The sequence below is a fragment of the Microtus ochrogaster genome, linkage group LG5, assembly GCF_000317375.1.
Source record: "Microtus ochrogaster isolate Prairie Vole_2 linkage group LG5, MicOch1.0, whole genome shotgun sequence".
Lineage (NCBI taxonomy): Eukaryota > Metazoa > Chordata > Mammalia > Rodentia > Cricetidae > Microtus > Microtus ochrogaster.
In genome coordinates, this window is record NC_022031.1 from 41,753,042 (window position 1) to 41,780,041 (window position 27,000).

General features: G+C 51.1%; 1 protein-coding gene across 1 annotated transcript in view; it reads right to left on the bottom strand.

Moving 5' to 3' along the window:
* The window catches only part of Gabbr2 (gamma-aminobutyric acid type B receptor subunit 2), a 344,134-nt gene that overhangs the window by 48,632 nt on the left and 268,502 nt on the right, over positions 1–27,000 (bottom strand). Inside the window, exons 10-13 of the mRNA XM_013351873.2 lie at positions 23,380–23,530; positions 21,205–21,337; positions 11,096–11,203; positions 6,444–6,566 (exon numbers count right to left, since the gene is read on the bottom strand). Of these exons, the coding sequence (XP_013207327.2) occupies positions 6,444–6,566; positions 11,096–11,203; positions 21,205–21,337; positions 23,380–23,530 (515 nt within the window). The remainder of the gene's footprint in view (positions 1–6,443; positions 6,567–11,095; positions 11,204–21,204; positions 21,338–23,379; positions 23,531–27,000) is intronic.

Sequence of the window (27,000 nt, forward strand, 5' to 3'; positions counted from 1 at the left end):
ATAAATTCCCTCTCTCTCTCTCTCTCTCTCTCTCTCTCTCTCTCTCTCTCTCTCTCTCTCGTGCGTGTGCGCGTGTATGTGTGTGTGAGCATGAGTGAGTGTACACATGCACACTGTCCATTCTTGATCCTCATCTTCCCTGATCTAAAAGCAGCACTTGGCATGGCTCATCAAAACTTCCTTCTTGAAGCATTTTCTTCCTTTGGTTTCCAAGGCACTGAACCCATGTGATTTTCTTCCCATCCGCCTCAGTCTCCTGCCAGGTGTCCTTTGTTGTCTCCTGCCTACATCCCTGGATGCTGAGCATCACTGTTCCTAGATCCCCCCCTGGGTCCCAACTCCATTCCATCCCTATGTCCTGAGTTGAGGTCTTTGTATGGAGCCTTTGATGTCACCTGTGTGTTGACCTCTCTCAGGTCTCGTCTGCGCCCTACCTGTCTCCCTGAAGTCCAGAACTGTATATTCTACACTCTCACCATCATTACTAGCAATGCAAGGAACTTGAAACAATGCTATTTTCCTTTCTGCCAAGAATCCAAATCATATTTTACAAGCGTTTCAAACATCCTTGGCAGGTTCATCAACACCTCTGGTGTAGGAATTGCAGAAACAAGGACTCTTCCCATGACTGCACAGGCAGAGGTGTGGCGGAGACGTCACGAGGAGCCCTCAGCACGCACCTGGGACACCCGCCAGCCTGTGCCTCGCTCTGGAGACATCCTTTTTCTTTACATCCTCTCTGGGTGGTGCAGTTCTGACATCCTGCCTGTGGACAGCTCTGCCTCTGACCGCCAGCCCCACACGGACACTGGGCTCTTGCCTATGTAGTTATTTATCCTCTTATTACTTCTCCAAAGGCAGTTTCAACTTTACCATCAAAACTATTTCATAGTTTTTTAAGTTATAAAAAAATCCACTCTACTTAATGTATTGCAGCAGAAACCCTAACCAATGTGATACTTCAAAAAAAGAAAATAATGTTATACAGATTAGAAATGGGGAAAAAAGTATAACACGGACAGCAATGTTTTCTAGATAGCATGTCCCGATAGAGTCAACACAAAACTGTGCTAATGAACAGCTCTAGCTGCTGTAGTTGCTTTTGTGTGTGTGTGTGTATTCCTTATACTCTATATATCAGCAAACTGGAATGAAAATCACGGCACCATTTACATTAGCATCCCGTACAACAGTACAATGCAGTAGACAGAGATGTGTTGACTTGTTTTCAACATCTGTATGAAGAACTAGACAATGGATGAAAAGGCTAAAGACATTCTGAAGAAACGGAGAGGTTGTGTTTCATGTTCATGGACAAAAGCTCTAACCTCAGTTGATGTCAGTGCCTCCCAGCTTGATCAATGGGTTTAGTGCTGTATTCGACAACTGTAAATGCAGAAAGCTACTTTGCAGATATTAATAAACTGGTTTTAGATTTTGAGGCACAAGACCCAGAAGATCCGATGCAACACTGAGAACGTGAACTTGGGTCTGCCCAGAAACCTGCCCACAAACCCTCACGGCAGCTTTAGCTGTGACTGCCTAAGTCTAGAAGCAACTAAAACGGTTGTCAGAGATGGGAAGGATGCAGGTGGCCCAGACGGGAAGTAGAGGCTCGTCACCCACAGAATTTGAGCTGTGAACAGACGTGCATAATGAAATGCATACTGCCACGCAGAAGAAGCTGGTAAGAGAAAGCTGATTCCAGCAGTGTGCCATTGTGGAGAGGCAAGGCTAGACAAGTGGCTGTCGAGGAGGGAACACAGGGGGGTTAGGGCATGAGACTGCAGTGTGATTCTGTGACAGGGTCCACAGGATATCACATGTGCAGCAAGGCCCACAGTGGCTTCATTGGATTGTATATTAGGGCTTCAGTGAGAAAGAGTCTTCTCCAAGGCACCAAGTTGAGGATGTCTACCCAGGACCACATATCTATCCCAGCACCCGGGAGGGTACAGCAGTGCAGGACTTTTGTGAAAGTTTTCTGGAAACCTAAAACCGATCTAATGAAGTGCCAAGAATTCTAAACTGATTCACACACACACACACACACACACACACACACACACACACACACACACACATTTCTGAAAAGTAGATAAAATACGTCTGCAAAAGGTAAAGAGTGGCCTTGCCAGAACCTCCCATGGCCTGTGTGCCTTTTCCAATGACACCCTCTTACCCCTACCCAGAGGTAACTCTGATCTTGGATTTCAAATGAACAATTGCCTGTCTTTTATCTTAAGATGATGTCACTACTTTTATGGATCCTTAAAGAGTATTAAATAGCTTTCCATCTTTGAACTTGAAGTATGTGAAAAAAATGCTTTAAATCTCACCCAAGCCTTACTACTGCTGGTATGTGTTTGTGCGCGCGGGTGTGTGCATGCGTGCATGCCTGCGTGTGTGTGTTTGTGAGCACACATGAATATGTGTGTGGATGAGGGTCATCCTCTACCTTATTTTGTGAGACACGGTCTCTCACTGAACGTGCAGGAAACTAATTCAACTAGCCAGGCTGACCCGCAAGCTCCAGGAACCACACATCTCTTCTCTCCCAGGGCTGGGTTTAAGAAGCACGTTACTACACTTGGCTTCTATGCAGGTCTCAGGATTCAGGTATTCATGCTCATAAGGCAGCTTGTCACTAAGCCATTTCCTCAACCCCGCTGGCTGCTTCTGCGCATCTGCACTGAGGTGCGTATCTCTAGCGGCTGTTTGGGTACTATATGTGTTGCTGAGGCAAACGGGTGCTCTCAGCTCTACGTTCTCCTGAACACCCACAGAGAGTACCTCAGGTACAATGTGAGGTTTTCTCGATGTCCCCCTGAAATGTCATCACTGGGCTATAGGCTGTGTGCATGCCAAACAGTTGCCTGAGGTTGGGCCAATGTGTCCACCAACCTACCGTACACAGCCTCCCATGGCTCCATGCCCCCGGGTACCTGTCCAACCCAATGAGTTGTTTCTTCCCCAGTACACCTGCCTGGGTCCTTCCCACCTCTTTCACTGCCATGTCTGAGCTTCAGCGAAGAAGCCTTCCCAACCTAGGAGGTCATCTCTGCCCTCACCCACTGCACCCCGTCACCTTGAACTCCCCAGAATGCTGTTCAAGGGGAACCTTTAGTTAGCCACAAACGTATCCATCTCCCCTGCCTCCGTGATGGTCCCTGAAGACAGGGCCACACCTCAGTTACCAGGGAGTCCAGCTAATGGATAGGTGCCCCAAACAATGATTTGTGTCAGTCTGGGGCACATAGGGAGGCCAGGGGCTGGATGGTGGGCACAGAGGTCAAATGCTCAGGCTGCCCTGAGGGATTGTGTGTGCAGTCTTGAAAGGGGGGATGAGGCAGGGAAGAAAGAATTCAGATTCCCTCCCCTCCCCCGACCCCAAGGCAGCCTTCCCACTTTTGAGCAGGGACAGCCAGGCTGAAGGCAGACTACCCTGGTTGGAATCCAACCTGCATCTCCCACTGTCTGTGTGACTTTGGGCATGGCACTGAACCTTTCTGTGCATATAACAGTTTTCTCATCTTCAAAGTCGGGAAAATATGAGCTCGCTTCTCAGAGTTCTGTTACAAGGCTTAAATTAAGTGAGTTCTGATTTATAACATGTTTAGCATGGTTCCTGGCATGTGACAGGTGAGATATCAATATTTATTACAGAAAAATGAAGGCGGACGGGAATCAGGCTGCTCTCTGGAGGGCTGTGGGGTGTTTTATCTTCTTGGACCCTAAGTGCAGTCTCTGGGGAAGACGTGCTCACGGGGCCAACCCTGTCACTCTCCAGCTGTTTGTCCTTTTGCTTCTTCCTTAGTGCAACCTGAAGGGACGGTGTAGGTGGGTGTGTGAGTTTAGTCCACTCCCAACACAGTAAGTAGCCTGCGGCTATTGTGAGGCCAAGGCTGCTAGCTTTGAATCCTGTGTCCCTATGGAAGATGTCCTTGGGTGCTGGACTGGGCAGTTCGGGGCTAGCTCAACTGTTGTGATCATGTCCTAGGAGGCCAGTGTTGAGGCTGCGTGTTGGCAGAGTTTGAGGAGAGTTCAGAGAGGCTGGGGAGGTCAGGTAGGGCCAGGGAAGTCAGCGACACAGCCCTGTAATAAATGACCTTGGTGCTGACGTTCAAACCGTTTATTTGGGTAGAGAAGGTCCCAGAAGGGGGCAGGACCCTCATGAGAGCTTGGATCATAATGGTATAAGAGTGCTCAGAGCAAACCGAAATGCTTTTGGGGTGGGGGTGGGGGAAGGGATAGACCACAAAGACCTTCAATCAACTAATTCCCTTCAGCCCAGAGTTCCTTCCCCGGCTGACCTGAAAATCCTGCCCCTGCAATGAGCCCTTAGCACCCCGCAGCCTGGATACATTGTTTCACCACTGCATTGCGCTGTACCTGGCAGGCAGTCTGGGAGAAACCTCTGGACAGCTTAGTATCCTTCCAGGGAAACTATAGGGACCCTGCTGTGGGTTGACACATCAAAGGGTTCTGCTACCATGGCAACAGAGCAGCCGGGCAAGCCCCAAATCAGAGCGGAAAAATAGGAATGTCCCAGGAAGAGGTGTGAGAAAAGTTTCAACAGGTACCCGGGGCGGGGGTGGGGTGGGGGGTGAGATGGGAGGGAGTGGGGTGGGGGGAGGGGTAGGAGGGTCAGAGGACAAACTGGATGGCCCTGGGTAGCATTCTATCCCTCCCAGACTCAGTTTCCTCATCTGTGCTGACAGCTTGGAACACTAACCTAGCAGGTCTAAATGCAGCGAAGCCACTGACAGTAGACAGGCAGGAGGCAGAAAGACCCCAGCAAGCAAACCATCAGCCACAGGGCAGGTGGCATGAGAAAGATTCCATTTGAACGGTACTGAGGACACACTTCCCGTTTCCAAATTCTGCCGCTTTGGCTGACTCCAATCCTGCATGCTTGTCCCTGCCCCGGCCTCAGTCCTAGGACCTCTGGATCATCCTCACTCCACCGCAGACACAGGGAACGATGCAGCCTTTGGGTCTTTGGGACACCCCAAACCTGGTCTCCAGTGACCTGTCCCAGCTCAAGCCTGCCCTGGGCTCTCCAGCCTCATTTTCTTTAGCCCCCTCCCCTACTTTCCTGGGCTCTCTGTCTTCCCTGGCCGGTGGCAGAGCCATCCTCTGTGGGACTGGATGGACACACCTTGCTCCTTCCATTTTCACAAGATGCATGGCCGGTGATCAAAGCTCCAAGGCAATAGTGCAACTGTAAAGAATTTATCCAAGGGTTCAAGGGCACAGAGGGTGGATGAGGGATCCCCTAGGGCACTGAGTGGGTGGACCATGTTCTTTTGTTAGTTATGCCTGACGGAGTGCCTGAGATACCAGGTGTGGAAGAACCTGTCTGACTGGGTGCCCTGATGGCTGTCCCTCTGACCCACAAACACAACTGGTATTGGCCCACCTGTCACTCCTGCACTTTTCCAGGGAGCGTGCAGAGTGGTACGGTCGGTCTCCAGTCTCTTTCCTAAATGACATTCTGATTGCACGACTCCTCACTGGCTTGAAGAAAGTCCCGATCCACTTTCACCTAAGCGTGGCTGGGCATCTTATATGCCTGAAGGACATACACCTCTGTCCCTAGCTCATAGAACCACCACTTCTGGTTTTGTTTAAGAAGACACATGACATTTTGTAAAAAGCGATTCCCCTGATAACCGAGCAGGGGGTGTGGAGACTCTCAGGGGCTTTTGGAATTTTCCTATACCGAAATGACAGTAAATACCACCTGCCAGCCAGAACCCCACAAAGCCAAGCTGACGTGTGTGAGGAGAGAGCCAGCAGACACCAGGGGACTCAGGCTCCCCAAACTGGGGCACCTCACAATGATCAGCGGAAGGCTTCGAGCAAGACAATTAAAACCTCTGTGTACATACAGCGAAAAAGGGTCTACCATATATAGCCTGGGTTGGTCTTGACCTTGGATGCCCCTGCCTTCCCCTCTGTTGTGCTGGGATTACAAACCCGGGCTGCCATGCCTGGCTCACAATGGATAAGTCATGAGACTTTTCTGTAAGGCTCTTTATCTTAACAACCAATATGGAATGTATGGAAAGAACTTCACTGCTCAGTGCCCTTGGCTATCATATGGTCAGCACAAGCTCTCCGAGTGTGTGTTCCTGCTCAAAGGTGGGACGCAGGCAGGGTAATCTCTCACATGAATGAGCAGATACACGGGTGCTTCCCTGGTTATGACAATAGACTCCTTCAAGTAGCCCAACCTTTCCCCTTCATCCTGCATTTATTAGTGTGATATTAAGTTGTTCCATGCTACCTTCGATTTGCCCTTCCTGAAATAACATATGCCTCAAACGGAAGGAGGCAGAGTTGAGTTGCGGAGGAAACCATGCAGTGCAGAGCCCAACACCGTCATGTCCGGAAGTGCCCATGGTGCCTCCTGCCCCCCTCCTGCCTTGACCTCTCACCTCCATGCTGTACCTCTCCACCGTCCTCCGCAGGGGGTCCACCGCCTGCCAACAGATCAGGATGCACAGGTCGATCAGTAGCATGCCCCCCACAATCACAAGCAGCTTCTGGTCTTTGATGATCTGCAGAGGGAAAGAGCAAAGGGAGGCAGACATGAGAGCTGCCCAGACAGGGGGAGCTCAGCCCAGTCATTGCTTGGCAGCCCAGGTCTTTCCTGAGGATGACCAGCACCTGAACACACACCTGGACTTGCTGGAGTCTGGCCACTTTTAGTCTCTGCTCAATGGCGGTTTCCACCCTCTAGGTCTTCAGTGTGAAACACCAGTTGTGATAAGCTCCCAGTTCACACTTGCTGCACAAAGTCTGGCTTACGGTGACTGCTCCGCAGAAACAGAAGCCGGCTGTCTTTTGTGAATGTCACCTCTCACCTCTGTTCTGAGCAGGAGTTGGGAAGCCCACCACTTGCTTTTGTAGGCAATGTTTTATGGGAATGTAACCACACCTATCCATGGGCACATCTGTCCCCAGCTGCCTTCATTTGTCAGGCAGAGAAGAGTCCCTACACATGAGACAGCAGGGCCCACAAGGTCGAAGCATTTACCACCTGGTTCTTTACAGAAGAAACCTGGCTGACCTCTGGTTTAAAAAGGGGAGCATTTTTATTGCTTAAAAACAAGAACAAAATGAAGAAAACCTTAAATTATTTTTTTTCAGACGAAGGCTTGTTCTGTAGCCCAGAATGGCCTTGAATTTGGAATCCTCTTGCCTCAGCCTCCTAGGAGCTGACATTACAGGTGTGTGCCATCACACAGGGCTTGACTTCTGATTTTTGTCTGGTCCTGACTGGTTTAGCAGGGCTGACACTCTGCTCTACAGTGCCCCCTTCCTGGGAAAAGCAGTATGGGGGGTTGGTGTCACCTCACCCCACCCTCTCATCCTGCAGTCTCTCACAGCCGAACTGTCCAGGCAGCTGCTGGAAGCCCTCCGAAGTCAGCTCTTTGGGTGAGCCAGGCAACTGTCTGCACAATGACCTCAGATGTTTCGTTGCTTGTGTTATCTCGTTGGGGATGGAGCTAAGATATATTCGTCCTCAGAAAACATCTGCCCCAGCACAGAAAATTCCCTCCCTGGGCAGCTGCCTCCTTTCCACACTTTGCTTTGCTTCGTGAGAGGCAGAAGGAAGGCTGTCATGAGTTTCTCCGTGTAAGACTTTATGATTGGTCTTTAGAAAAATAGTAACATGCTATGAAAACGCCGAATTTGGAACATGAAGTCACCGTGTGCCGATGCTCTCTTAATAGGCTCCCTTCCCTGAGTGCCTGTGACAATAGGGGCATGTGAGGTGAAGCCTGCACGTATGTTTGGGAAGGGCCCACAGCCCCAGGTGGAAGGGGGGAACTGGGGGGGGGGATCAGCGAGAAAGGGAGGTGTAAGAAGACTGTAATGAAAAAGGCACGCGACTGCATCTTTATGCTTCTGAAAATCTAGTGTACGTGTTGTTAGAGGAAAATGAAGGGGTCCTCAAAACAGAATCCAAACACAGCAGAAGCCTAATAAAATGGGTCAATTATTCAAAACACACACCGCGTGATTCAATTTAGGTGAGGCTGCCTGGTGTCAGATTCAGAGGGGCAGTTTAAGGTGGTCCCTGGCTGCAGGAGGGAATGGGGGCTGGTGGCAGATGGGTGTGGGGCTTTGGCTTGTGTTTTGGAGGTGGATGGTGGTGAAGGTCACAGAATATAAACACAGTGTGAGGTGCTGTGGTCTTTGGGGACAAGAAATGGGCACTGGTTTTTTTGTGGGAAAGCTAGAGGATGTGATATCCTCAGAGGGATTGCTCTGAGTTTAAAGCTGATTCCTTGAGCAGGTGGAGAAGGGTACAGGAGAGAAGAGAAACAGGCTTCCAACTGGCCCGCCAAGCATGCAGTGGGGAGCCAGATCATGTTGAAGGGCTGGCAACAGTGGCTCCAATGAGGTTGAGTTTTGTTATATCAGCTTTTTTGGTTTGTTTGATTTTGAGACAAGGAGTCACTCTGTAGCTTAGGCTGGCCTTGACCTTACTATTTAGCCCAGACTCGATTTGGTCTCATGACAATCCTCCCACCTCAGCATCCCAAGTGTTGGGATTACAGGCAGAAGTCATCATGCCCTGAATTTTGTTGGCTTTTAAAATTGTGGCAAAATACATCCAGTTTCTCATTTTAGCTGTTTCCAAGTGGGCTGTTTGGCCTGGTTAACTGGATGGAGGTGGCTCAGTATGATTGGCCCCCCTGATGTCATCAGTCTCCTCCCCGAGGGCAAAGCTATCTTCATTCCTATCCAGGAAGATTGTCCCCTTCCTGTCTGTGACTCTTGACACTCTTGATGTCACTTTCCCTACTGGTTTCTTCAAAAGTGTTTTTCAGGTCTCCAAGGACACAATTACTGCCTTCTCCTGAGTCTAACGTCGCACCCCCAAGGACCCTAGCGTCCGCTCTCCCTCATAGCATCACCTTTTTAAAAGGTAGAAAAAAATAGAAAATGAAAAAAACGTGAAAGGTACCTCCCCAGAGTTAAAAAAAAGAATAAAGAATGAGAAAAAAAAGTAAAGGGGGGCCTTGTGTGTCAAAGAAGCCCCTCCTGTGAACAGGCTGCCAAATTTTCTCTCAGTGGAGTTCATACTGCTGTGGGCTCCGGCACCGGGCAATGCTGTCAGATGTGACCAGAGCTTGAGGTCCCTGGAGACATCCCATTGTCACCCCTCAGGGGTGTGCACCACTAACTCCCGGGCTTCTCATGACATGTTCATTGGGCTGCTGCCTGTTGGTGTGTTCTCTGTAGTCACTCCACGAACATGGTGGCCAGCTTTTGGCTGCAGGTGACAATGTGGATAACCCCCTCAGGAGCACACAGAATCAATGCTGGGTTGCATTAGTGATAGAGCAGCTCAAAGCAGAGCTGCAGAGCAGGAGAGCCTGGGTCAGCGCCCCTTAGCTCCGGGGAAGGCTGGTGCAAGCATGGCAGCCTGGGCCCCATGCAAGCACTCTGCTTCCTTAGGGCTTCCTAGCCCCAAGAGCCTGCATCGCTAAGGCTCTGAGGCAAGGATTGCCCACACTGGACAGCCCCAAGGCAAGCCAGAGGGCTTTTACTCTGGCTGTAGATCAGCACAGTCCTCCTTCGTTTGTACCACTACATTCACAGATTCCACCAACCAAGGCAGTTCTCCAGGCAGCAGGCCCCTGGTGTTTGCATCTGTACCGAGAATATACAAACTGTCTTCTCTTACAGTGATTTGTAACAATACCGTGTAACAATGTTTACACAGCATTTGCATTGCATTAGTTACTGGACACAGTGTGGAGATGACTTAAGGTCCATTTTATACAAAAGTACCAAGCACCTGTGGATTTGGTTGTTTTGGGTGGGGTGTGTGTGTGTGTTTGTGTGTGTGTGTGTGTGTGTGTGTGTGTGAACCCAGTGCTAAAAGGAAGCGGAGGGACAACTGTATCACCCGAGAAAGTCTAGAAACACTGATGTTCAGCTACATCCTCGGAGTTTGAGCTCAAGCGACCTGAGCTGGATGGCCTGTGTTCATAGTCACCCACTGGACTGAGATCCACAACCAGGACCAGAAATGGCTGGGATGGCTGAGCCACTCCATCTCCCAGAAGGGAACTGTCACATGATCTGTGGGCACAGAAGGCTGGAGGAGCACAGGGAGATGGCAGTGCTGTGTGTCTCTAAGAGTAGCCTGTGTCTGTCCGAGGAGGTCTGGGTGTCTGACAGAAGGGGTTGGGGAGTAGGCAGGGTCCAGACTGTCCCGTTCCTCCAGGGTGGGGACTTCAGCTTGGAAAGCAGCTCTGACAGTGGGGATGGGGTGGTGGCACTGAGGGTGAAGGGTGCCATAGGCCTCAGGCAGGAGAGGGAGTGGCAGCTTAGGAGACGATGCCTGCTTGAATTCCGCCCAACCAGCAAGCCCACAATAGGAATTTAAAGAACAGCATTGGGATTCCTCTATGGCCAGATGCCCAGTCATGCTTGGTCGAGATCATGGTCACCCACAACATGGGGCAAATGCCCTCTACCCGCCTCGAGGCAGAGCTCCTGCCCTCTAAGGCACGCTATGAAAGCCCTGCCTTTAAGTTAGGGGCCTAGCCCTGCTTCTCTCCCCTCTTTCAAAGAGGTTCCCATGAGCCCTAAGTCACAGTTTTGATTCCCTAACGTCACCCCTGCCTTTTCCTCTAGCCTCTTCTTGCACCCTGTCCATGTGAAGCCTAAATCCTGACCATGTCAAGCCTCTCAGCTCCTAGAGCACCCATTCCCTTCCACTATTATCAGGTGTTCCCTCTACAGGTATGCAGCTCCCACCCATCCTTGTCGCCTGATGACTCCCACTTACGCCCAGGTCATGGGTGTCACTTCTTACATGAAGCCTTCCCTGAGCACCTTGCTCCCCAGAACACCCTACATGTCCCTAAACATCTCCTGCCACTGTGAGTTGCAAAGGCTTTGTGAACGGATTCCTGGGGAAGCTGTCATCAGGAGGTGGGAACTGAATTTCTCTTGACTCTCCACCAAATTGCTCAGTACCTGCACACAGTAGGCGCCTAATGCCTGTTTACACAAGAAAAGTCAAATGAACACAGCCAAATGACGTGGAAGCTCTCGTTACCTTTTTCTTCATCTTTACATTTTTGAAGATGGCATGGACCCTCCAGGTCTTCGCAAACATGGCCCCAAAGGCAGTTGTGTAGCCCACGGTGAGAATCCAGGTCCGGACCTAGAAGCCAGGATAACACGGCAGTGTTAACATCACCCAGGTGACTGACCACCCAGCAAGTAGAACCTAGGTGCTGTGTACAGACACTGCCATGCATGTTGCGATCTCCTGAGCATCCTGCAGTCGGATTCTGATTCCATAGATGGCTAATACTATTGGGCACTCATCAGGTCCTGGGCACTAGGTGCAGAGATCAAAAAGGTTCAAATCCTGCCTCCAAATGGACCCTAGTTCAGAGGGCGCCACCCACTGGCAAGAAGCAGAAATCTCTGCACTGCTGGGGGCTCACTAGGGAGGTGAAGAGCCAGACATCTTCCCTTCTGCTCTCTCCTCCTCCTTCCTCTCCCCTTCCTTTGGGGGGTGCTAGTCTCATGCTTTGAGTGACCTTGGGGAGCAGGACTAAGGTCCTGCCTGACTCTGACATGCTCCCCAAGTCTGAGATGTGCCTTGGTTACCAGTCCTAGCTGATGACTGATGGAAACAGCCAGTCTGAAGGAGCCTACACTCTGGGTTCCTGGAGGTTGAGACCGGATGGCCACCATCTGATGGCCACCAGGGGGCCTCTAGGATGTCCACTTTCTGCCAGGACTGTAATGACAGCCAGATGCTACCTTCACTGGCTGACTTGGATGCCTCCAACACACAGGACCTTGGCTTCCCAGTACAGCTTCTAACCCCCATTCTTGGTGCCTGCTTCTGCCTTTTCAGCGATGTGGGTCACAGGTGTCCCAGTCCCACTCGATTGGCTGAGGACACGGCAAGGCCAATCCCTAAGCTAGGGAAGTCAGCAGCAGTCTAGCCACTGTTGAGAGACGCATGCGACATGTGAGTGGGGACCCAGCACAGGTGGGAACGCAGTCTTCGATAGGTAGGAAATTAGGTGGGCAATGAGTGACAGGTTTTTTTCGGGTGGGAGATGGCCACATCGTCACCTATATTGTAATGCGGATATGTAGCATCCGTGTTGTAACCCAAGGATGCTAAGGAAACTGGAGAAATGGAGGGAGGAGTAGCTGATGCCTGGGGACTGAGACCCGAGTTCCTCCCATGACTCAGAGCATCACTGTCCTCTGTCACAGTCACTGGGGCACCCACACAGCGTTCGCTCAGCCAGACATTTGAAGGTGCATCTGGTCCTTCAATATGGACCATGAGGTCAGAGGCTGTGTGGACGATGCTAACACTACTAGTAACCAGGATGACTTGGGAGCTGTGGAGTGAGGGAACCACTTTATAAATGAGGAAACAGAGGCCCACCTTACACCTTACACAGTTCCTCACCGGCCCACCGGAGCCCCAGAACTCCAATTCAGCACTGTGAGCCACAGTGGCCTTCTCTCCCTGACAGTCTTTTTCTCCTATCTAGACAGTCTGCTTAACTCAAGTCAGCTTTGTCTACACTCGGGAGCTGGCACCAGCCAGGACAAGCTCTGCGGGGCTCTCTGGAATGCTTTGATTGCACTGTCCTTACAGGCTCAAGTGCTGAATGCTGGTGCTATTTGGGGAGGTTGTGGAAGCCATACAAGGTAGGATCTTGGAGGAAGTGGGTCATTAGTGACTGGCCTTCAAAGGTGGACCTGGTGCCTGGCTCTCTCTGTCTCTGCTTCCTGCCCACCACGGGGGGCGAGCTGCTCTGTTGGGCCACGCAATTCCTTACTACGGTGGGCAGAAGTGGAACTGTAAGCCCAAAGACATTCCTATCCCTTGAGCTGTTTTTTCCAGCTCCTTCATCACAGAGATGAAAGTCTGACGCATCAGGACCTTTCATCTCAATTGTCAACTTGAGGGGGAATCAGAATCACCATGGAAACAAACCCCTGGGTGTGTCTGGGATGGAGTTTTCTGATTAGGTTTGTACCCTCACACTGTGAGGCGGCGTAAACGCTTCCCTTCTTAAGCTGTTTTTGTCAGGTGATTGAGATGGCACAGAGAAAAAGAACTCTCAGCCTCCACACGCTTGAAAGTGACTGTCCACCCAGGACCACGTTATTATGAAGTAACTCTTAGGAACTGGAGAGATGGCTCAGTGGTCGAGAGTACTGACCGCTCCTCCAGAGGACCCGTGTTCAATTCCCAGCACCCACAGGACAGCTCCCAACTGACTGTAACTCCTCTTCCAGGAGATCTGACACCTTCACACCAATGCACATAAAATAAAGTTAAATAAATTACTAAAAAAATGAAAGTAGGATATAAAGCAAAAAAAAAGGAAAGTAACTCTTTTTTTAAAATATTTATTTATTATGTATACAATATTCTGTCTGTGTGTATCCCTGCAGGCCAGAAGAGGGCACCAGACCCCATTACAGATGGTTGTGAGCCACCACGTGGTTGCTGGGAATTGAACTCAGGACCTTTGGAAGAGCAGGCAATGCTCTTAACCTCTGAGCCATCTCTCCAGCCCAGGAAAGTAACTCTTAATTGTGAACACACACAGAACGATGTCATTTTTAATACTTTATTGGTTTTAATTGAGTTATACATTTTACTCCACACCTTTTCCATCCTCCCCTCAATTTTTTTTTTAAATAAAGTATGGAAAAGATGAAACAATGTCATTCTGTTGTTCTGAGGCCAACAAAGACCTTATTTGGAGGCCACATGCCACTGCCCTGGGCCTGGCTTACTCACGCTCCTTTTGACCCATGCTCTCTTTGAAGCCGTCATTACCGGGACACTCATCTCTTCTGAGAGAGCCGATTTCATTAAGATTCAATAACATAAATTAAGTGAGTTAAAACTCGATGAGAGAAATTTAATCTGGTATCTGGAAGCTGCAATGTGTTAGAGTGAATTGGAAGCAGAGAAGGCCAAGGGCGCCCGGGGAGAGCGCCCCACAGACACTTTTTCACTCGCTGGAGATGCTGGCTTCTGCCAACTTGGACTTGGGGACCCATTCACTCCGTGATGTAGGGTCTCACAATGCCTAAGCAATCTGGGCAGAAGGTGTGATTTGTGCTTTATTCATAATTCCAGGCAGCTGTGTTCTTTCTGCCTAGAATGTGGGTGGATTGCAGGCCTGGTACTTACGTGGCTGGGCCTTGGATTGCCCTGGGAGCTCTCCTGTTTGTCCTAGGTCCCTGGAGAAGGTTCTGGATGCTCACCAGGTCTTCCCAGGATGTGCTCTCAGGGGTCTATGCCTTGGCTAGTTTTGGTAATTGATCAGAACTGTGACTATGACGTTCAGGTGTGGGAATCCCAGTGAATCACTGGGCTGGGGCTGTGACTGCTGAATATAATAATGGCCTGACCAACAGCCTGAGCAGTTCTGTGTCCTTGGGAGGGCTTCTGTGTGTCACAAACAAGCAGCTCTTCCATCCCATCTGCAGCAAATTCTCGATAAGGGCAAGCCAGCAGCAGAGAATAGAGCAGCGAGAAGGACAGCAGAATGATCCCAGCAGGGTGGCCTCCGCAGGCTGGCTCACCCCTGAGGGACTCTGCTGGAGAGGACATCCATTTCTTTTCTCTTCCTCTATCTGTGAGATGGAAGCCGCTCAGGATGGGGCTTCCTCTGCCCACCCAAGGCTGTCCCTGGATGTCATCTTGACTCCTAGACTCTTCCTCGGGGCTCTAAAGAGCTCCATGCTGCTGTCACAGGAGGCCTCAGTGACAAGGAGGTGTCCCACGAAACCCTCAGTTTCACAGCCAGGCTTCACACTCTTCTCTGAGCTGCTGCTTCCTCAGACACAGGGAGTTTTGCCACCACAACTTGTCACCCAAGTTAGAGCCCTGAGAACTACGCCAACCCCTTCCCGCCCTCCCTCTCCTGTTCATCTCTAGGCACCACTCACAGATTGATGGTGATCAGCTACCCCAGAGGGAAACCCCACAGAACAAAACAAGCAAGCAAACCCCTTTCAGCAAAAATATTTCACTAATTCTATAAGACTTGAATTTACTAGGAGGCAAAGTGGGGATTTCTTGGGTAAACCTCTACCTTATTTAAGAGAAAAATCCAGGATTTCTTGAAGGACCCAAAGAAGGCTCCTCTGCCCCACCTTTGCCCAGCTGCTGCCCACGCTGAGCACACAGCTCCCTGTAAACAAGGCGGGCACTAAGATCACTCGCAGGACTCAACCCTGCGAACTGGGACAGGGCTGCTCTGCTCCAGGAGACTTGAGGAAGGGGGCTCAAGCCAGTGTCCCCCATTCTCGAGCCCCTGTGCTTCCAGGGCTGGTGTTCAGAGGATGACATTTCTGCGTTTCCAGGATCCCTGGATCCCTGGTCCCCAAGGGATCCACCGCAGCACAGCCCCAGGGACCTATGAGCTACAGCTTCTTTAGGTGTGCGCTGGGGAAGCAGTGTCAACGCCCATGGCTTGCCGTGTGGAGTCCTGCAGATATCCACCAGAATCTGTTCATGGTGGTCATGTGTCTGTATGCACGTGTATGCTTTAAGTGAGGCAGTGAATCAGGCTTCTCCTGTCCCAGTGAGGGAGCTGCAATGCTGAGTCTGGCTCCTTGAGAGTTCACTGAGCAGCCCCTGGCTGGATGGGCTTTTAACTAGAGTCCAGCGACTGGGGATTCCCGGAGAGAGGGCATTCACAGAGGTCCCCGCTGAGTCACTCTTACTGTCCTGTGGCCTGCCCCCGGGCCCTCCACACTGCAGGTGGCAGAGGCTCACTGCAGCTTGGCTTGTCTCCATTCCAGTTCTAGCAGAGCAAGGCCACAGCGGGTCAGAGTTGCCATGGAAACACCTGCACCAAAACTCCCAGCACCCACCCCACGTTTCCAGCTCTTCATCCATTCACTCTGCCTTCTAGAAGTGACCACGGTTATCCTAACAGTCTATCACTCATTCATAAGTGATTCGCCCTGCCATTCATTCATTCACAAGCATCCCAGACCTACAGCTTTAATACATGCTCTCATTTAACCCTTACAAGCCTCACTGGGTGGTGGTGGCGCACGCCTTTAATACCAGCACTTGGGAGGCAGAGGTAGGCGGATCTCTGTGAGTTTGAGGCCAGCCTGGTCTATGAGAGCTAGTTCCAGGACAGGCTCCAAAGCTACAGAGAAACCCTGTCTCAAAAAACCAAACCAAACCAAAACTCCAACCAACCAAGCAAACAAAAGACCCCAAAGCCTAGTATAGCCCCACTTTCACAGAAGAGTGAATGAACTAAAAGGTTCAGAGATGTTAGTAACCGAGGCAAAGTCACACAGCTAGGAAGTCATGTGGTGGAGTTTTGGACACAGACATTTGCCAATGGCCTTTCTAAAATACTCTGGGGAGACACTAGAAACGAATGCACACACTAAAACCGCTCCAATATACATGATAAAGGATAGATCTTCTTTTCTTTTCCTACATCATTTTTTTTTTTTAAGATCCAAATGGGCAAACATTTATCTGGGATGCTCGTTTGGCAGACGGAACTTAGCTGTCTCGCTGTCCTGATCTTCCTGGTAAAATGCAGTCGACAGCTTAGTGGCAAGCGGCCCTGATGCCTGTGGAACTCACGAGGTAGGAGAGAGTGAATCCCACAATGTCCTCTGACCTCCACATGTGTGTCTTGGCACATGTGCCACCCCCCCTGCAATGAATAAATGTACTAGATTAAAAAAGAACATTCAATGTGGGTGTTTTTTGTTTGTTTGCTTGTTTTTGTTTTTTGAGAAGAAGACACACGGCATGCATCCTTTTAGTCTCCTGGTGTTTGGACCCTTACCCTTGTCAAGTATTGCAGGGCGGGGTCTGGGCTTGCTCTCAGGACAGGTGGGGGGTTAGTTCTGTTTTGCCTGGTGACCTGCCTCCAGGTTGGAGGGAGGGGCTGCACCAGGGTAGGGCAATGTTGATGGTGTTGAATTCCGACATGGAGTGGGCTTGTGTGTGTGTGTGTGTGTGTGTGTGTGTGTGTGTGCGCGCGTGCGCGCGCTACACAGAGCTGCTGGCTTGCTTCCATCCTCAGCCATGCTGCGGAGGCTGGGAGCGCGGCAGGTCCTATGCGGCTTGTTGTCCACCAGGCCTCTGGGTCCTCTCTCTCTGTGGCTCTCTCTCCCTCTCTGGATTGTTCTATCACTTCCCATGCCCTGGCTGCAGTTCCTACCTACACTTCACAGGACGGCAATTGTCATTTCTGCCATCTGGCTGGCTCCCCTTCCAGCTGCTGGGGCTGGATTTCCTGAGCCAGGTGGGCTTGTCATCTCAGAGACCGTGGTTTCCTTCCCCCAACACCAGGGCCTTGCCCACACCCAGCATCCGTCTCCCAGCGACTCTGCCCACAGGGGCCATGTTGCTATGGTGACTCTACTTCTGACAGTGTCCAGGGAGACAGCACCATGGAGCTGGAGCTACTTGCAGGCCTTGCTGAAGCTGGCACTGAAGGCTAGGAAGATTCCAGAAAGGATGGAAGATGGGGGATGGGAGCTGCGTGTGGCTGCTTCCCCAGCAGCAGCATCTGTGTGTGTGTGTGTGTGCGCGCGCGCACATGCATGCTCACACTGTCCCTGCATGGATGCTAATGGCCTTCCTGAGTAGAGGCCTGACCCTGGGGTTGTCACAGCTTCTTGCTGAGGTACTATCACAGTTGTCTATATGAAGATCTGAAGGGTGGAAGAAGACCACGTGTGAGGAGGCAGAACAGGCTGACCCTGGAAAGATGTTCAGGATGGAGGCTGACTTCAGGGTCCACCTCATCCATCCGATGACTCTGAGGATGTCACTGGCCTGGAGGTAGAAATGAAGGTATTCTAAAGAGACACTCACGTCCTTTAACCTCTCCGTCAGACTACTGAAACACCGGATCCCAAGAAGTGGAAATTTCCCCAGGAATCTCAAGCTGGGAGAAGGAAAAGGCCTCAGCCAGAGAGCTTGCCTCCTGGAAAGAGATCTAACACAGTCCTGAGAACTTACCAGACTGTGTCTCAGCTGATGTTGGCAATGAGAAGGGTGGTCAGTGATGGGAGGGACCACACCTTGACTGCTCAGAGGGTGGTACCCCGGGCCTCTCCCTAGCCTTTTCCGAAAAGATTTACTTTTGTTTTAAGTGTATATGTGTGTGCCTACATGTATGCATGTGAACCGTATGTGTGCAGGTGCCCACGGAGGCTGGAAAAGGCCATTGGATCTTCTGGAACTGGAGAACGGGTGGTTGTGAGCCACCAGTGCGGGATTGTGGATCAAACCGGGATGCTGCTCTGCAAGAGCGGCCAGGGCTCTTAGCAGCTGCACCGTCGCCCCAGCCCATCTGCTTGCTCTTCCTGGACCACCCTGGAGACTGGCTAGCAGGTGTCACTGGATCTCTGTGTCCCTCTTTCCAATGTGGCCACATTAACCAAGTCCACTTTTCCTGCTTTTTACTATTAACTTGACTGTTTTAACTGATTCTTAAGAACAGGTGGCTGGACTTGACTTCCTGGGGTATTCTCTGCGACCCCAAGTTTGATAACAAAAGTGACACACTCTGTTGCCTGCCTTTCCTCCCACTCTTCTCTCTTATGTATCCCACATTTGTCCCTGCCCTACGAGAGAGAGCTGTCATGCCCATTTTACAGATGACAAAAGTGAGGTGAAATTTCAGGCCCTGATTCTCCTTTCTGCATCCCGTTTCCTGCTCCTTGCTTGCTCAGGGTGGCGGGAGGGCACTGGGAGCGGCCAGCAGGTCTCAAGATAGAATAGAGCCCAACTCTTGACTTCAATGGGTTGAGGAAGGAGGCTTCTTGCAATAGAACAAGCGCCCCCGCCCCCCGCACCCCCCAGTTGGTATTTGGGCTCTGCTGTCAAGAGTAGCTAGCTCCTCTTCTTGAGCGACAGAAGGAATTATTCTGGAAGTGATCCTGGTCATGCATTTGGGCTGAACCGGTTCAATCTGGAGGAGGCTGTTTCTCCTACAGTCACTTGTGGGCTCGCTCTATGCAGTTCCCACTGCTGATAAAGGAATTCTGGGCAAGAGAACTGTCATTTCCCCAGCCCGGAGCTCAGGCTCAGGTCGATTTGTAAAGCACGTCATGATTTATTCATGCCGCCTCCCCGGGCTTCCCAGGACGACCTTCCTCTCACACAAATGAGCGCGACTCCCAGAATAGAATGTCAGGCTTCATTAAGGAAAAAGCCCCAGTGTGGGGATGGCCCTTTCTTTGCTCCCTAGCTCCCTAGCCTGTCATTAGCACTTGAAGAATTCAGGTCAAATCCCAGAAAACCCCAGCTGGGAAGTGCCTTCAGGGGTGGGGTACAGGGTGACATGTATGGAGGGCCTACCTCTGGGAAGGAACACTCCTGGACGCCAGCTCTTAGAGTTTCTCTGCATCCAGAACTCAGCTCCCCCACTAGAGGCAATGCCAAGCAGAATCTCAGAAGGGGCTGGGGCAGCTGTAGAACCAGGGGCACAGTTCAGCAGTAGACTCAACAGTGACGGATTGGGTCAGTGTACAGCCTAGAGGTTTCCAGGAGGATCCTAGAACTAGTTTCGTATTGTTATCATCATGGTTCCTGGATTCAGGGAGGGCAGGGCTCTAAGCCCTTTGGAGCAAAAGTTTAGGGCATTTTTGCTCTTTCCCAAGTACTTAGTGAGGTGCCGCAGGGTGGTGCACCTGGCACCTGGCTAGGTTCCTACCATCTGATGAGCTCAGCACAGGCCAAGATAATGTCCAAGAAGGGCAGGGCATTGCTGACTTGGAAACAGCAGGGGCGGGGCACTGTTACCTGGGGCTTAAGGCTTTTCCAGTGCTGCCCCCACAGCAGGGGACATGTGTGATCCTAAAGTTTGACATACGGTGTGTGTGGGGGGGTGTTTGTGTGTGTGTTCGCGTGTGTGTGTGTTTGTGTGTGTATGTGTGTGCATGTTTATGCACATGTTTTGGGATGCTCTCTAGTGCACCCTTCACTCCCTATTTCTATCCTATTCACGACGGGTGGGTGATCTGAAGCTTCAGAGCAGTAGGCAGGACCTGGAAGAGGTGGCTATGCAGAGGGCCACCTTACTCTCACACCATGTGAAAGCAACCTCAAGCTAGGGCTGCCCATCCATCATCCGTTAATACTGACGCGCTGACCCCCTCCTGTCCCCTCCAGTTATTTGAGGGACACAGCAGGACCAGTGACTGCCCTGGATGGCTGCAAAGAACCCAAGGCCTCCACCCAGTTCTTTTGTGTTTGCTTGTTTTGTTTTGTAAGACCTCAAATAAAAAAACCCAGCATGGTGGCACATGTCTGGAATCCCAGCACTGGGGAGGGGATGAGACTTGCTGGTTAACCAGTCTAGTTTAGTTGGCAAGCCTCAAGTTCTAGGGATACACTCTGTCTGAAGGTCTAAAGGGATGGCTCTGGGGAACAACACCCAAGTCTGCTCTCTGGCCTCTGTACACTCCAACACACACCTCACGGGCCAACCCCCACTCACACGTACAATTTCGCCTGCACACACACACATATGTACATGTATATACCTATCCACGCACACATATACTCACGTGTACATACGCATCTACACACACATTTGCACACACTCATGTATACACTCCTTACCTCTCACATACACACATGTACACACATATGCATCGGTGTCCTTCACCTTACACACACACACACACACACACACACACACACACACACACACACACACTTTTAGGAAGGATAATTTTGGGGAAAAATACTTCCTAACAGATCCCTGGGTTGAGCAGTAATGAAGAGATTGTTTCGAAACATCACCAACAGAGGGAATAAGACAGCAGCTTTTCTTGGACTCCAGGTCACCACACCAAAGCCAGCAGGCCGAGGATGTGTCCTCTCCCTGCTCCTGTGGCTCTGGGTGCTGATGCTTTAAAACCTGGTGGGAGGCTCTTCTGCCCCTTTCTGTGTTGGCCGCTACCTGGCATTGGCCTGTCACACGGTCATCTCAGTGGGACAGCCACTGTCTACGCTCACTGCAGTTAGACACCGCCTTTCTGGCCTGGCTGCAGACCCGTTGACCGGTCCCTGTGTTCCCACACAGCTTCGTCTGAGGACAAGGTCACCGAGAGCTCTTTATGTCACGTCGGACTGGCACATACCAAAGGGCTTACCGTGCAGAGTGTTTCGAAGGTCTTTTCCGAGACGAAGGATCCATCGAGGCCGAAGAGGAAGATGGACGCATAGGACAGCATTCCGCCCAGGATGATGAGGTTGTTCATGTAGGGACTCGACATCTTGATCAGCCTGGTGGGTAAGAGACACCGGGTCACACAGCATCTTCCAAGTGCCCTGGGCAAGCACTGCTGCTCAGTCTTCAGGGATGAGGGAAATGGCACCCCCCCCCCCCCGAGCTGTTCTGCTTCCAGGCTGACACCTCGCTACTTCTGGAGAGGACACCCAGAGCTGCGCATTTTACCAGCGTCTTCCTCAACTCTTCCTACACTGGCTCCAACAGCTCCGTCTATCTGAACTTCCAGTTTATAGGATTTGGGGCCAGGATTGGGATAGAGTTAGATCTAGTGATCATAGTGAAGGGTGGTGCTCATACCACACTCTCCTGCCCGAGAGGGGATGTTGCAGAGCCCTGCAGTGAGTATCCAGGCTTCCTCAGGAACTGCTCATCAGGCCTTGAGCCTCCCTTGGAGCACCCAGAAAGCTCCCTTTGTTCGATATGCAAAGGGGGACAGGGGTAGCAACACCTCAGTCACAACCTTTACCCCAGGAGTTGGCAGCTGGGCCTCCTGCCATCTTCTGTCTTCATCTTCACCGACTGCAGGTGAAAGGCATTACCAGGGCCCAGCAAACCAGCACTGAGTTAAACCCCAAGAGGACTAGGCTTTCTACCCAACCCAGAGGCCCTTGACCCTCTGAGCACAACTGGCTTGGAATAGTTTTGTAGACTGTAGCTATGGCCAATTGTTCCCCAGACATTTTCTTTGTGTTCTGCAGTTCTATAAATGAATCAGTCTTAGGCTCGGAGTGCTTCCTGGAAGAGGCGATTTGCGAAAGTGTGATTGGGAAGAGAGAAGGGAGGGAGATTTAGTTCCCACAACTTTTGCAGATTTTTTCAATGGCTGAGCCAGCCGTATAAATCATTCGGGCAATTGAATGATTTGGCCACGAGGGGAAAATTAGAGAATTAATCTGGAGAGGCAGTTTGCAGCTCTAAGATCTCCTTAGCCGTGTGGGAAGGCTGTAGGGCACAGAGAAAAGACTATGTGCCTAGGTCTTGAGCCAAACGCTACCAGGTGCAGCCCTCACTCAGGACTGGTTCCAGTAGCTGTGTAAATTGCAGGTGCTTAGGAAAAAGACCCTAGGTGAATTGCTTTTACTTTTCAGGAAATGGGTTTGACCTAAGCAATTACTTAAACAAACAAACAAACAATCAGAGCTCAGAGCCTCCAAGTTCCTCTTTGGCAAGCAGAAAAAGAAGCAACATCAGAGCAAAACTCATTCCCTGGAATTGCCCTGCTCCCTAGAAGTCTGTGGGTAATACAATGTGGCTTTGGGGAACAATGGCAAAGGTCCCATGTCCCATGGACACATGTAGGGGCTCCCCCAATGCACACACACTTCTAGCTTTGGTTCAGCCTCTCTCACGACATGGCAGGAGCTGGGTTCAGTGATTTGCTATGGAAACTGGCAAAGGTCAAGACCAAGGCGTGGTGGCCTGGCTACCTACAGCTGAGCACAGTACCTCAGAGTGAGGACTTCCTGGGGAGAGCCGAGGGCACTCAGCTATGCAAAGTACCTGACACAGATGGGACAGGCTAAGTCCCCTGGATAGCGGACCCCTGGTGACACTGGGAGTCAGGGGAAGGATCAAATGGATGATGTGAGGGAGGGGCTTCCTGGGCTGCCATATGCTGTACCAATGGGAGCCTCTGTGACTGAACCTGGAGGTCCTTTTCACCAGCTCTACCTAAAGGTATTGAGAGTAGGGATGAGAAGCTGGGGACTCTGGGGTCTTCTGTGTCATTGCTGGACTGCCAAGGTGATGATCATGTCCAGAGCGCTGAGAAGGTCCATGGACTTGGACTTCCCATTTCCACTTTATTTAACTTAGCCCTCCAGCAGTCCAGCTGCCCCTCCCTACCCCTCCCTCTGTGCGTGCGTGCGTGTGTGTGTGTGTGTGTGTGTGTGTGTGTGTGTGTGTCCCCTAAATCATCTCAGTGACTAGGTAGCCCACTTCAGGAACCCCATTCAAAAATTTCAGTGCTCCCAGAGAATCTGCCATGCTGGTCCACCCAGAAAGCATTCTCCCAGCACGGGGCAGGGCTGCTTACTTCTGGTTCCGGTTCTTGATGTTGAAGAAGAGGAAGGCGCTGGCCATGATCATGCCGAGGATGGTGAGGGCCGATAGGATGCTGTACAGTGGAAGGGAGATCTTTCGCAGCTGTTCCAGGATGATGGTCTTGTCCTTGGGTGGCTCAGACCCTGCAAGGTCAAGGAGAAGCTATCAGATCCCCGTGCAGTCATTCTCCCAAGGGCGTTTGGCCTCTGTGTCCTTCGTATCTGGCCAAACACAACACCTGTACCCCACACCAGGCCTGTGGACCCACTGGGTGAGAGGCTCTAGTGAGTGTCCAGCCTGCCCCGCCTGCCCAGCAGGAGACTGAGCCAGGACTTATTTCTTTCTCTAAATAGAATCAATAAGGGGTCTGCGATGCATTTAACAGCCATTAGGAGACTAGAATTTGATTTGGTCTAATTACGCTGTTGAAAAACCATCACCATTTATCCCCGAAGGTAACCATGTCTGGGAAGGCAGAGAGGTACCATCGCTGGGTGCCACTAGGCGGGGGTGGGGGAGGGGGTGGGGAAGCGGTGGCAAAGAACTTGGCACGGGTCTCAAGGACTCCGCTCCTACCTGAACATGATAAACGATCTTGCTCACTAGGGCAGACACCTGGCCTGTCAATTCTAGGGTGACAGATATGTGCTCCAGCTGCAGATTCTCAGCCTCAAGGTCATTATCACAAAAGCTCTTTGGTTTTCTGTTTCCTAAGACCCGGCGAACTGTGGGAGGTGGAAGCTAACCCCCTCTCACACGGAGCCGGGGCCAGGCTGAAGCTATGGGGGTTCCGTTTCTCTCTGTGCCTGCCAGGCTGCCTGCCTCATTCTTCAAGGGCACGAGGAACTTAGGGGGTGGGCACTGAGAGGCTCAGAACAAATGCATCGTCCTGCATGGCTACCTGTTTGCTCTCTTAGGTGACCTTGTAGGGGCTGGTCTGGGATAGAGTGAGGCCGGAGCTCCCCCACCCTGGCTTCCTGAAAATCCTCTTCTCTCGTGTGCTATCTCAAGTCAGGTGTCTGCTGTGAGATTATAAACCGTCAAGACCTTCCTCTCCAGTGGACAGACGTGAAATCTGCTAGATGCAGAGGAGTGGCCAAGACTGGAGCCCTGTCAAGGATGATGGTGACCCGGTGGCAGAGCCTCAGTTAGGCCTCCGTTTCCAGGGGACAAGCTGGGGGACAGGTAGGCAGCAGTGCAGTGGAGAACATGCCGCCTCACCTGGGCTGGAAACCTGTGCTTGCAAGTTCAAATGTGTGTAGAGACAGTCAGTGGGGACAGTGGAGACCTCTGTCTAAGAGACCTAGAAAAACTGTGGGTTCTAAAGGATCTAGGGATGGTCCAGAGTGTTAAGGAAAAGCCTCAAGGAGGGAGGGAGAGAGAAATAGACAGATACACAGACAGACAGATAGATAGAGAGATCCATGAGAGGAGAGGCCCAAGGCAGACAGATAGACAGGCAGCATTTTCCACTTCCAGAAGCCAGAGCTTCATACCCAGGAACTTCCTCCTATATCCCCACCCCGAATGTGCTGTGCTGGGGCTGGCTCAGGGGTCTTCCTGCTCCCAAACTCAAGGACAGTCCTTAGGGTTCCTGGCTGGAAATAAGCCCCTCTCAAGGCCCTGAGTCCTGGATCAATGATGGTATGATTACTAGTGGGTTTGGGTCTATCATTCAGCCACAACTTCACCATCTCCTCCTGCACCACCTCTTCTCACACAGCTCCCTCTCTCCAGCTCCCTTCTCTACCGAATGGCACCTCCACTAAGCGCATCTCAGCTAGAATCACAAGAGCGTGATGGAGATGCTGAACAGCTGTGCTGGATGCAGCCCTGGATTTTGTTTTCATTCATTCCTCATTCATCCACGCACCATTGAGCATCACCTTCCATCAGTCAGGCCTGATGCCGGACATTAAGGATACATAAAGAACAAGATACAGTCTCTGCCCTCGGGGGGTGGGGTCCAGCCTTGGGGAAAGAGCAGAGCAATATGAGGCAACACCAATTTTTGAATGCTGGCTTCAGGATGATGCGGAGACAAGAGATGAACAGATGGAGGCTTTAATGTATGGACGCTCAGCTTATCTGCACACTATAAATAAGATATAAATATTAGAGCCTTCTCAATCGACTCATCCATCAACCTTATGGGTGGTGGGCTGAATAGTCTTCTAGGTGTTTTGTGATTTCTAGAGCTAGTAAGTGGCTGGCATGCAGGACTGAGACCCAGATCTGCCTGGCTCTAAAGCTGGTGTAAACAGTTCCTGTGGATGCAGCCTGGGGTGAGCATCCTCCAGGCTCTCAGGCTCAGGCATAGGATAATCTGAGTACCCAGCAGGCAGCAGAGAACAGCTCCCCAGGATGGAGTCAGGAGATGCTTCCTAGAATGGGGCGTGGGAAGCAACTGTTGGAGGGTGAGAAGAGTGGCTGGCGGTCACCAGATGAGAAGGAAGGCTGCCCAGGACACAGCCTGGGGATAGGCACCAAGGTGTCCCAACATTGGAGGAACTGAAGCCGTTTGGCCAGGCAGATTTTTTTTTTTAAAGATTTATTTGTTTATTATGTGTACAGTGTTCTGTCTGCATGTATGCCCGCATGCCAGAAGAGGGCACCAGATCTCATTACAGATGGTTGTGAGCCACCATGTGGTTCCTGGGACTTGAACTCAGGACCTCTAGAAGAGCAGCCAGTGCTCTTAACCTCTGAGGCATCTCTCCAGCCCCGGCCAGGCAGATTTCTGAGAGAAGATGGAGAACTGAGGAGAGGCCCCGTCATGGATGTCTTAGGGACACAGCACAGAGCAAGACACCTCTTTGAACTCTGGGACCACAGTGAAAATGTGTTCTGCTACCAGCCTGTGTCTTTTCTTTATTTTGTACTTGACACTTTCTCTCTATTATCTTCCCCAGTGCTGGGGGCAGAGCCTGCGCCTCCTGCATGCCCGGCTGGCACCCTATCAGGAGCTCAGTACCCAGAATCCTTATTCCAAAAGCCCCCTTCTCCCCAGTCTAGGAGCAGACAGACCTCTCATGATATCAGGACTCTAGAGGTTAGGACAGGCTGTGTCCTTCACAGGCGGTGTGAATTTGGGGTGACACCATTTCTGAGCTCTTTTCTTTTTCCCTTTTTGGCTTTTCCAGACAAGGTTTCTCTGTGTATCCCTGGTTGTCTTGGAACTTGCTCCATAGACTAGGCTGGCCTCGAACTCACAGAGATCCACCTGCCTCAGCCTCCCTAGAGCTGGGATTAAAGACAGGCTCCACCAATGTCTGGCCTGAGCTGTTTTCTTAAATGCACAAAAAGACAAACCCATAGATTTTCAGTGGGGGTGTGAACTATAACATGCCGTTATGTACCCGGTGTTGGTTCCCTCAGGTGGCGTGGGGAGGATGGCTGACAGTGGAGGACACACTCAGGTGACACACGTGGACACTAACTGGATCTCTGCGATGTTCCAGGAGCTGAGCTCTATAGATCCATAGATGGACACAACCAAGTCCCACCTAAGGCACCATAAGAGAGCTCTTATGGTGGTCTTGAGTTTAATGATTAACTCTGGGCACAGAAAAATTCCTGATGACCTAATATGACTTAAGCAACAACTGTCTGG